Source organism: Ovis aries, chromosome 11 (genome assembly GCF_016772045.2).
Source record: "Ovis aries strain OAR_USU_Benz2616 breed Rambouillet chromosome 11, ARS-UI_Ramb_v3.0, whole genome shotgun sequence".
Lineage (NCBI taxonomy): Eukaryota > Metazoa > Chordata > Mammalia > Artiodactyla > Bovidae > Ovis > Ovis aries.
The window spans coordinates 394,996-407,418 of record NC_056064.1 but is presented as its reverse complement, the minus strand read 5'-3'; the positions used below and the strand labels follow the sequence as shown (position 1 = coordinate 407,418).

Below are 12,423 nucleotides of genomic sequence, written 5' to 3'. Positions count from 1 at the left end.
ACATGAATCCACCACGGGTGTACATGACTTCCCCATCCTGAACCCCCTTCCCACCTCCCTCCCCATACCACCTCTCTGGGTCACCCCAGTGCACCAGCCCAAAGCATCCTGTATCCTGCATCAAACCTAGACTAACGATTCATTTCATACATGATATTACACATGTTTCAATGTCATTCTCCCAAATCATCCCACCCTCTCCCTCTCCCAGAGAGTCCAAAAGTTTGTTCTATACATCTGTGTCTCTTTTGCTGTCTCGCATACAAGGTTATCATTACCATCTTTCTAAATTCCATATATATATGTTAGTATACTGTATTCGTGTTTTTCTTTCTGGCTTACTTCACTCTGTATAATCAGCTCCAGTTTCATCCATCTCATTAGAACTGATTCAAATGTATTCTTTTTAATGGCTGAGTAATACTCCATTGTGTATATGTACCACAGATTTCTTATCCATTCATCTGCTGATGAACATCTAGGCTGCTTCCATGTCCTGGCTATTATAAACAGTGCTGCGATGAACACTGGGGTACACATGTCTCTTTCAATTGTGGTTTCCTCTGTGTGTATGCCCAGAAGTGGGATTGCTGGATCATAAGGCAGTTCTATTTCCAGTTTTTTAAGGAATCTCCACACTGTTCTCCATAGTGGTTGTACTAGTTTGCATTCCCACCAACAGTGTAAGAGGGTTGCCTTTTCTCCACATCCTCTCCAGCACTTATTTCTTGTAGACTTTTGGATTGCAGCCATTCTGACTGGTGTGAAATGGTACCTCACTGTGGTCTTGATTTGCATTTCTCTGATAAGGAGTGATGTTGAGAATCTTTTCATGTGTTTGTTAGCCATCTGTATGTCTTCTTTGGAGAAATGTCTATTTAGTTCTTTGGCCCATTTTTTGATTGGGTCGTTTATTTTTCTGGAATTGAGCTGCATGAGTTACTTGTATATTTTTGAGATTAGTTGTTTGTCAGTTGCTTCATTTGTTATTATTTTCTCCCAGTCTGAAGGCTGTCTTTTAACATTGCTTATAGTTTACTTTGTTGTGCAGAAGCTTTTAATTTTAATTAGATCCCATTTATTTATTTTTGCTTTTATTTCCAGTATTCTGAGAGTAGTCATAGAGGATCCAGCTGTGAATTATGTCGGAGAGTGTTTTCCCTATGTTCTCCTCTAGGAGTTTTATAGTTTCTGGTCTTACGTTTAGATTTTTAATCCATTTTGAGTTTATTTTTGTGTATGGTATTAGAAAGTGATCTAGTTTCACTCTTTTACAAGTGGTTGACCAGTTTCCCCAGCACCAATTGTTAAAGAGATTGTCTTTACTCCATTGTATATTCTTGTCTCCTTTGTTGAAGATAAGGTGTCCATAGGTGTGTGGATTTATCTCTGGGATTTCTATTTTGTTCCATTGATCTATATTTCTGTCTTTGTGCCAGTACCATACTGTCTTGATGACTGTGGCTTTGTAGTAGAGCCTGAAGTCAGGCAAGTTGATTCCTCCAGTTTCATTCTTCTTTCTCAAGATTGCTTTGGCTATTTGAGATTTTTTGTATTTCCATACAAGTGTGTAATTATTATGTTCTAGCTCTGTTAAAAATACTGCTGGTAGCTTGATAGGGATTACATTGAATCTGTTGATTGCTTTGTTTAGTATCCTCATTTTCACTATATTAATTCTTCCAATCCATGAACATGGTATATCTCTATTTATTAGTGTCCTCTTTGATTTCTTTCAGCAGTATTTCTCCTTTGGCTTTCTATGGTTCCATGTTTTGTCTTGTTGTTGCTATTTTCTTATGATTTTTCTTTAATATATATGTAGATTTTTATGTACTTCTATTTAATACTGCTTTTCTCTTTTGTTTTTTTTTCTTCTTTTTAACATGTTTGTTTTGTTTGCTTTACTTTATTCTTCATATGACACTTTATTTTGGTCTTGTTTTCAGTTTTGTGCTTTAATTAGTTTCGGTTTTAATTGGCTGATATCATTTCCGGTTTCCTTTGCTTGCTGGGTAACTCTCTTGTACTTTCCTTTGGTCTGTTTTGGTTCATGTGTATGTACGTGTGTGTGTTTGTTCCTTTGTTTTTGTTTTAATTTGTCTGATTTTACTTTTACCATTTGTCTGTGGTCCACTTTTTGTTTCTTTTTTGGTTCCTTGTTTGCTTTTTGTTTTGTCTGTTTTAATCCCCTTTATTGTCATAACGAACAGCTTGCATGGTCTTGGTTCTCTATCCAGAAGTAGGGCCTGAGCCTCTGGGGTAGGAACAGTGAGTGCAGGGCAATAGACTACCAGAGATCTCTTGACCCCAGAGAATATTAATCAGTGAGAACTCCCATGAAGCACTGCAGTTATATCCAAGACCCAGCACCATCCAACTGCCTGCGGCAAAAAGTGCAGAAAATTTTACCCAAACAACAAGCGAGATAAGAATATAAACCAAATCATCAATAGACATGCCTCACACAGATGCCCCAAAGCCACGTTACATGGCTCTGCTCATCAGCTGAGAAAAACTCACTTCCTCCGCCAGAATACAGGCATGAGTTCCTCCCAACATGAAGCCTACAAAAGCCACCAGACCAATTTCACCTACTGGAGGCAGGGACCAAAAGCAAGAGGAAATACAAACCTATAGCTTGCGGAAAGGACACATCAAACACAGTAAATTACACAAAATAAAAAGGCAGAGAAATATTGTGCAGATAAAGGAACAAGGTAAAAACTGATAATACAAAACAAATTAAGAGGAAACAGGCCAATTACATGAAAAAGAATTTAAAGCAATGAAAGAAAAGATGATCTAAAAATCTCAATAATAGAATCTGGAAAATGCAAGAATCATATAATACATTTAACAAGATCTAGAAGAAATAAAGAATAAACAAACAGTGATGAACAGCATGATAATTGAAATTAAAAACATACCAGAATGAATCCATAGCAGAATAACTGAGGCAGAAAAATGGATACATGACAAAGAAGATAGAAAGGTAGAAATAACTGCTGAGGAGCAGGATTTAAAAAAAAAGAACGAAAAGAATTCAAGGCAGTCTCAGAAATCTCTGAGACAATAATAAACATATCAGCTTTCAAATTACAGAGGTTCCCAGAATAAGTAGAGGAAAAGAAAGGGTCTAAGAAAATGTTTGAAGAGATTATAGTTGAAAACTTCCATAATATGGGAAAAGAAAATAATCAAGTGCAAGAAGCACAGACAGTCCAATACAAGATAAACTGGATAACTCAAGGAGAAACACAGCAAGACACATATTAATCAAACTAATAAAAATTAAACAGGAAGAAAAATATTAAAAACAGCAAGGGAAAACCAACAAGCAATATACAAGGGACGCTTCACAAGGTTAACAGCTGGCTTTCATCAGAAACTGCAGATCAAAAGGAAATGGCAAGATATATTTAAAATAATGAAAGGGGAAAATTTGCAAACAAGGTTACTGTACACATCAAGGATCTCATTTAAGTTGATGGAGAAATCAGAAACTTTACAGACAAGCAAGTTAAGAGAATTCAGCACCACCAATTCAGCTTTACAACAAATGCTAAAACGACATATAGGGAGAAAGCACAAGAGAAAGGAAAGATCTACAAAAACTAATCCAAAACATTTCAGAAAATGGCTTTGGGAACATATATTCAATACTTACTTTAAACGTAAATGGATTAAATGCTCCACCCAAAAGATACAGATGACTGCATGGATAAAAAAACAAGACCGTTCATATGCTGTGTACAAGAGATCCACTTCAGACCTAGAGACATATGCAGACTGAAAGTGAAAGAATGAAAAGATATTTCATGCAAATGAAAATCAATAGAAAGCTGAAGTAGCAATTATCATATTAGACAAAATAGACCTTAAAATTAACGGTATTACATGAGATAAGGAAGGACACTATACAATGACCAAGGGATCTATCCAAGAAGAAGACATAACAATTGTAAATATTTATGCACCTAACAAAGAAACACCTCAATACATAAGGCAAAAACTAACAGCCATAAAATGGGAAATCAACAGTAACACAATAATAGTAGGGGATTAAACATCCCATTTACACCAATGGACAGATCATCCAGATAGAAAATATTAAGGAAATATAAACCTTAAATGACACTAGACCAAATGCACCTAATTGATTTATTTGGGACAGTCCATCCAATTGTGGAATACACTTTCTTCTCATGTATACATGAAGCAGCCTCCCAGATAGATCATATCTGGGGTCACAAATCAAGCCTTGGTAAGTCTTTTTTTTTTTTTTTTAATTAATTAATTAATTTATTTATTTATTTATTTTTTTATTTTTTAAATTTTAAAATCTTTAATTCTTACATGCATTCCCAAACATGAACCCCCCTCCCACCTCCCTCCCCATAACATCTTTCTGGGTCATCCCCATGAACCAGCCCCAAGCATGCTGCATCCTGCGTCAGACATAGACTGGCGATTCAATTCAAATGATAGTATACATGTTTTAAAAATGGAAATATATCAAGCACCTTTTCTGACCAAAACACTGTAAGATTCGTTATCAACTAGAGGCAAAACACACACACACACACACACACACACACACACACACATATACAAATGCATGGATGCTAAATAATACACTTCTGAATAACCAAAAAGTCACTAAAGAAATCAAGAAGGAAAACAAACAAACAAAAAAACTATTTGGAAATAAATGACCACAAAAACACTATGACTCAAAACCTATGGAATGAAGCCAAAACAGTTCTAAGAGGGACGTTTAGAGCAATAGTCTCACCTCAAGAAATAAGAAAAACATCAAAGAGACAACTTTACCTTATACTTAAAGCAACTGGAAAAAGAAGAACACAAAATCCCCAAGTTAATCAAAGAAAAGAAATCATAAAGATCACAACAGAAATAAATGAAAAAGAAATGGACACAACAGCAAGATCAATAAAATTAAAAGTTGGTTTCTTGAGAAGCTTAACAAAATATTAGCCAGATTCATCAAGGAATAAAAAGGGAAAACGTTAAGATCAACACAATTAGAAATGAAAAATAAGTTATAAAAGACAACACAGAAATAAGGATCATAAGCGGCTAGTATGAGAAACTAAATACCAATAAGATGGATAACCTAGAAGGAATGGACACATTCTTAGAAAATTTCAACCTTCCAAGCCTGAACCAGAAAGAAATAGAAATTATGAACAGACAAATCACAAGCACTGAAATTGAAATTATAAAAAATCTCCTCAAAAACAAAAGCCTAGGGACAGATGGTTTCACAGGTGAATTCTATTAAACATCTAGGGAAGAGATAATGCTTATTTTTATCAAACTCATCCGAAAAACTGCAGAGGGAAGAACAGTTTCAAACACATTCTGAGTTCACCACCACCCTGATACCAAAACCAGACAAAGACATCACACACACACACACACACACACACACACACACACACACACAACATAATTACAGCCCAACATCACTGATGAATTTAGATGCAAAATTCTAGCAAACAGAATACAATGACATATTATAAGGATCAAACACCATGATTAAGTGGGGTTTATCCCAGAGGTACAAATATTCTTTAATACATGCAAATAAATCAATTTGATACACTGTATTAACAAATTGAAAGATAAAATATTCACATGATAGTCTCAATAGATACAGGAAAAGCTTTCAAAAAAATTCAGCACCAATTTATGATAAAAATTCTTCAGAAAATAGATATAGAAGGAACCCACCTCAACATAATAAAAGCTATATATGATAAGCCCACATGAAACATTAGTGTCAATGATGAAAAACCAAAAGTATTTCCTGTAATTTCAGGAACAAGCCAAAGGTGTCCATTCTCACTACTATTATTGAACGTAGTGTAAGAAGTGTTAGCTATGGCAATCAGAGAAGAAAAAGAAATAAAAATAATCCAGGTTGGGAAAGAATAAGTAAAACTTTCACTGTTTCCAGATGACATGATACTATACATAAAAACCTCTGAAGATACTTTAAGAAAATTACTACACATAATCAATGAATTTAGTTTAATTTCAAGAGTCAAAATCAATACACAGAAATCCCTTAATTTCTATATGATTAACAATGAAAAACGAGGAAGATAAGCTAAGGAATCTATCCCAACCACACCATTGCAACAAAAAGAATAAAATACCTAGGAATAAGCCTACCTAAGGAGACAAAAGACTTGTATACAGAAAACTACAAGACACTCATAAAAGAAATCAAAGAAAATACAAACAAATGGAAAGATATATCCTGTTCTCTGATTGGAAGTATAAATATTGTGAAAATGACTATACCACCCAAAGTAGGCTACAGACTTGGTGCAACCCCATCAAATCACAAATAGCATTTTTCACAGAACTAGAACAAATTTTTTTTTTTTTTTTTTTTTACAATTTGGATGGAAACATAAAAGACTCTGAATACCCAAAGCAATCTTGAGAAAGAAAAATGGCGCTGGAGGTGCCAACTCTCCTGACTTCAGATTATACTACAAAGCTACAGGCATCAAGACAGTGTGGTAGTGGCGCAAATACAGAAATATAGACCAATGGAACAAGACAGAAAGCCCTGAGATAAACCCAAGCACCCATGGGCAACTTTGACAAAAGATGCAAAATATACAATGGAGAAAAGACAGTCTCTTCAATAAGTGGTGCTAGGAAAACTGGACAGCTACATGTAAAAAAAATGAAATGAGTAAACTTCCTAACATCATACACAAAAGTAAACTTAAAGTGGATTAAAGACCTAGATGTAATAACAGAAACTATAAAACTCTTAGAGGAAAACATAGGCTTTGACATAAATTGCAGCAAGATCCTCTGTGACCCACCTCTTAGAGTAATGGAAATGAAAATGAAAATTGAAAAATGAGACCTTATTAAACTTAAAAACTTTTGCACAGCAAAGAAAACTATAATCAATGTGAAAAGATAACCTGCAAACTGAGAGAGAATAATAACAAATAAAGCAATTGAAACGGGATTAATCTCCAAAATATACAAGCAGCTCATGCCTCTCAAAAATAAATGAATAAAGGGCAGGAGACCTAAACAGACATTTCTCCAAAGAAGGTATCTGTAATGGCCAACAAATAGATCAAAAGATGCTCAACATTTCTCATTATTAGAGAAATGCAAATCAAAACTACAATGAGGTATTACCTCCCACTGGTCAGAATGGCCATCATCAAAAAATCTATAAAATAGAAGAAAAGGAATCCCTTTGCACTATTGTGGAGAACGTAAATTGATAGAGGCACTATGGGTAACAGTAAGGAGATTTCTCAAAAGCTAAGAATAAAACTACCATATGACCCTGCAATACCACATTAGGCATATACCCCAAGAAAACCATAATTGAACTCCAATGTTCATCGCAGAGCATTGACAATAGCCAGGACATGGAAGCAACGTAGACATCCATCGACAGATAAATGGATAAAGAAGTTATGTTACATATATATATATATATATATATATATATATATATATATATATAATAGAATGTTACTTAGCCATTAAAATAATGGATTTGAGTCAGTTGAACTTAGGTGGATGAACCTAGAGGCTGTTATATGAAGTAAATGAAATATGTGAATGAAGTATTTCAGAAAGAGAAAAACAAATATCATATATTAATGCATGTATATGGAATTTTGAAAAATGGTGCTAATTAATCTAGTTACAGGGCAGGAACAGAGATGCAGGCAAAGAGAACAGACTTGTGGACTGAGCCAGGGGAGACTCGGATCGGATGGATTGAGACATCAGCATTGACACATATATATTACCATGTGTAAAATAGAGTTAGTGCCGCATAACACAAGGAGCTCAACCCAGCATTCTGTAACACTTAGAGAGGTGAGATGGAGTGAGAAGGTGGATGGAAGGTTCAAGAGGCTGGGGACATATGTATACTTGTGGCTGATTCACACTGTTGTTTGGCAGAAGCCAATACAACATTGTAAATAATTGTCCAATTAAAAATTAAACAATGAAAAAACAACCAGAAAAATGTTTCAAATCCTAAAATGCAAGTTCAGTAGCTTCAGTCATGTCCAATTCTGTGCAACCGTATAGTCTACAGCCTGACAGGCTCCTCTGTCCATGAGATTCTCCAGGCAAGAATACTGGAATGGGTTGCAATGCCCTCCTCCAGGGGATCTTCCCTACTCAGGGATCAAACCCACATCTCTTAAGGTCTACCTGCATTGGCAGTCAGGTTATTTACCACTAGTGCAACCTGGAAGTTACTGATTCAGTGACTGAATGATTCATTTCACAAACAGCAATTATTTTAGGAACTGTGCTAGATGCATGGCATACAAAGATGAATAGCAACAACAACAAAAAAATCTGTCCTTGAGGGAATTACCAAAATTATTTATTCCTTAATTCAGCAAACATTTATTGACTCTGCTGTCATGTGAGAGATTAAGGTTCTGGGAATACAGTAATGATTAAGATTAAATTACTATTAACAAAGAACTATGTTTTCAGAAATGAGAATAAACAGCTATAAAATGTATAGTGATGGGTAGTTTAATAGAATTAGGATCAACAAATATTTTCTCTAAATGGTCAGGTAGTAAATATTTTCACTTTGGAAGCCACACATGATTTCTGTTGCATATTATTATTTTCAAAAAGCCATCCTTTAAAAGTGTAAACCATTCTTAGCTCCTCAGCTATACTTGTCCCATGGTCTACAGTTTGTGGACTTTTATAATATAGATGAATACAGGATTTTCTAGAAGTCAAAAGGAGACAACAACACTTTACAGTCTGGGAGGAGGGAAGAGGGCTTGGAAAACAAACAGATGGGCTGCACCGGATATAGAGGGAGGGAGACAGCTAGTAATCAGAGTAAAGGAAGAGCTTTACCATGGCACTCAAGTAGCTCTTTCATGTTTATTACTTGCATATCTGTTATTTTTAAATATTCTAATTTTCATTCCCCTCAAATCTCCAATCGTGCTAATGGATCACTCCAATCAGGAAGTCCCAGGCTCCCATAGAATGCTAGTTAGATTTCTCTAGTACCTCCACCAAGAAATATTCAGTACCTCACCAGGCTCTGGTGCTCAGGCACATGCACTTCAGCACTTTCATACCCTTGCGCACTTCAGGAAAATTTGGCTTTAGTTGCTTATTCTTACAAATTTGTGTTACTTTAATGAAATGAATCTCTCAAAGATGCAAATATCTGATTTTAAAAGGACAAGGCCTGAATTATCTGTTGTTTAGTCTCACTTGTTTGTTCTGAGATACTTGTTTCTCTGATTCAATGTCACAAAAATACACATTTTACATGGGAATTTTATTTCTCTTTTAATTAAGCAGATCTTATCTGCATAGCAATGGTTACAGGCTTTTTCCATCTTCAAATATGTTTGAACAGAATCAAGATTCAAGAAACTGGATCTGGCCAGGAACTGGCCACAGGAATCCCCATGAAGTGGCTGCTACAATTCTCAGTGTACCCCTTTAACCCTTTGAAATGAAGAACTTAAGGAAGGTTTTCAAAACGGTTGCTTCTAGTTCCCCCAAAATATAAAGATTCTTCTTGTTTAGCCTCACTACTGCAACTTAAGCCATAAGAATGATTATTTTCAAATGTTATCTTTTTTCTGGTTAATGTATTTTTACCTTTCATTAATACCTTACTATATACTGGACATTAATTTAACCACTAAGAATTGTTTAGCAAGCTAAAGTTCTTACTTATTAAAAATGGTTAATTTTCCTATCTTAAAAATCTAGATATTTGAATATATAAATATGCTCGTTTACCACCAACCCCCAACAAAGCATCCAGGACTTATTGTGTAGGACATTAATAATTTTTATAAAAACACAGTTGCTGACTGTGTCATAGATCCATGCAGTTTTATGAAACAAAGCAAATGATTGCCATCAATTACAATAACTTCTCTAGACAAGACAGCAATTAATCAACAGCTCTTCAGATAAATGACTGTTCCAATGTGCCAAGGAAAATGCCTGACATTAATTGACTTAACATGATCTGTAATGATAGATGGTGCAGATGGCAATGTGATTATTCACCATCAACAAAATAAACACATGTTTTGTTGCTGAGGTGTCTACTTGGGCCCTCTCATAGGATAGCCCCAAATAGAAACCAAAGGAGGCTTTGAAAATAGCTCAAAATAAAAATAAAATGTTAACATACAGGATGGAATATAGTTACTTCACTGAGGCTAACCCTCAGCAGAATCCAACTGAAAAACAATTCCTCTAAGGAAATCATAGGTTAAGTAGGATTTTGGCATTAGAAGGTGCAGTAAAGCCCATGTCCCCTTGGAAGACAACCCAAATCACTCCTAGAATTGTTTCCTACAGATATAGGAAGGAGAGTCACAGTCCTGCTCAGCCTGGTCCTCTAGGCAGCCCTTACTAATAGATCACAGATGAAATCCATGTGTAGCTTCCCCCATGCACAGTGCCTTGACACATCCTAAGGTCTTTGCTGTCCCTCATCCTCTGCTTTATCTTTACTGTCTATCAACTATTGAGCACTTTTGGTGCTCCTTTCATCTTAATCCCACTTAATTTTCAAAACAACCTAGAGAGATGTCTAAACTCAGCTTTAGAAGGATCAAGTAACCATACAAAGGTCACACAATTAGTGTGTAACTTTTCACTCCCAAACTTGAAATTGCTTTATATTGTTTCTCTTCTCAGCCCAGTTCAAAGGGCACCTCCTCTGTGAAGCTTACTCTGAACCCTTCAATAAAAATTTGTCATTTCTTCCTTAAAGTTAGGCAGGGCCTTGCTACATCTCCATTACAGCAGACCGTGTGGGCATGCTCAACCGTGCAGTTGTGCCCAACTCCTGTGACCTCATGGGCTATAGCCCACCAGGTTCCTCTGTCCATGTAATTTTCCAGGCAAGAATACTGAAGTGGGTTGCCGCTTACTACTCCAAGGGATCTCCCCAATCTAGGGATTGAACCCATGTCTCTTGCACTGGCAAACAAATTCTTTACCACTGCACCATCTGGAAGACCCTACAGCATGGCATTACACTTTACTGATTTGAAGATAGTATTTCTTTGAGCTCCTCTGTGGTAGGAGCTCTGTCTTTATTTTATTTTTAATGTCAATATCCCTAGTAACTAGCACAGTACCTAGTTAGGTCCTCAGTTGATATATTTTGAATGATCATGAAAATCTGGCCACTGTCCTTATTAAGCCTGTGGATCTCTTTCTCAGTATACAAACTTACTATACTAAAAACAATGCCAAGTTTAAACATGATCTTGATTAAAAATATTAATCAATGTTAGTCAAGACCAAATCAATAGTGAGATACACACTTCTGTTATTTCAATACCCTCTTGACATCAGTTATTGAGAACTCTTAAACAGAAACCTAGTTACAGGGTATTTAGCATATAAATACATGCCTGACCTCTAATGATAACCACCCTCAAGTGTAAGGGGGGGCAAAACAGATTAAGTTAACTACACCCTGCTCGTCAAGTGTCATAACACATATGATATTCATTTAAATTGTAGTTCTTGTCTATAACTGAAGGAGTAATGGGCTCACTGATGTGATCTGAATTCTCTCTGGGTTAATGAACATGATGATACTCACCATTAATGGTGGCACACAATTACCTTTCCATTCTATGGAATCTCAGACTATTTAGCTCCCTGAAATTTACTTTGCTATAAGTTACAGTTTTGTGCAAAGAAGACCCATTCTACCAGAAGGGAGAATTGTGGAATTTATGTGAACATATGTGACATATAGAAGACTGATTGCCCAGATAGGGTGAGTGTTAATGAAGGCATACATAGAAGGTGAGGGTTTAGGGTGAAAATAATGTTCTGGTGCTATCTTAGGGCATTAGTCACAAAGGAGCTTTACCAGTCTCTCGGGAGGAAATTTCAAGTATCACTGTGGTCTTCCCTGGAGAACGCTGGAAGCTCATTATAAACATCTGTATTAACTTGCAAAAGACAGATGGAGAAAGGAGGCACAGATATTCTTATTTCATAGATTCAAGAGCAGTCTTTCAATCTGCCTCCCACCTTGGATATAAATCAGCATCAAATTTTATTAATTAGCACTTACTCATACTAATTCAATAACCCCACATACCTCCCCAGAGAAGGCTTGTCCATTGAGGAGGTGCTCTGACCCTTGGCTATCCTCACTCCCAAAGTGTAGCCGGATCTCCTCCAGCCGATGGCTGTATGTCATTGGCCCTCCTGATATGTTAACCAAGTGTTCCTTGTCCAGACGCAAGGACACATGTCTTCCAGTGTTGTACATGGTTCCACTGACCTGCAAGACAATGGGCAATAGGTCAAAAAGGCTCTTCTTCCATTTCTCAGTTTCTC

The 12,423-nt window shown here is 36.0% G+C and overlaps 1 protein-coding gene across 1 annotated transcript in view; it reads right to left on the bottom strand.

The window, feature by feature from the left end:
* The window catches only part of CA10 (carbonic anhydrase 10), a 568,264-nt gene that overhangs the window by 189,818 nt on the left and 366,023 nt on the right, over window positions 1-12,423 (bottom strand). Inside the window, exon 2 of the mRNA XM_042255228.2 lies at window positions 12,182-12,367. Within this exon, the coding sequence (XP_042111162.1) occupies window positions 12,182-12,367 (186 nt within the window). The remainder of the gene's footprint in view (window positions 1-12,181; window positions 12,368-12,423) is intronic.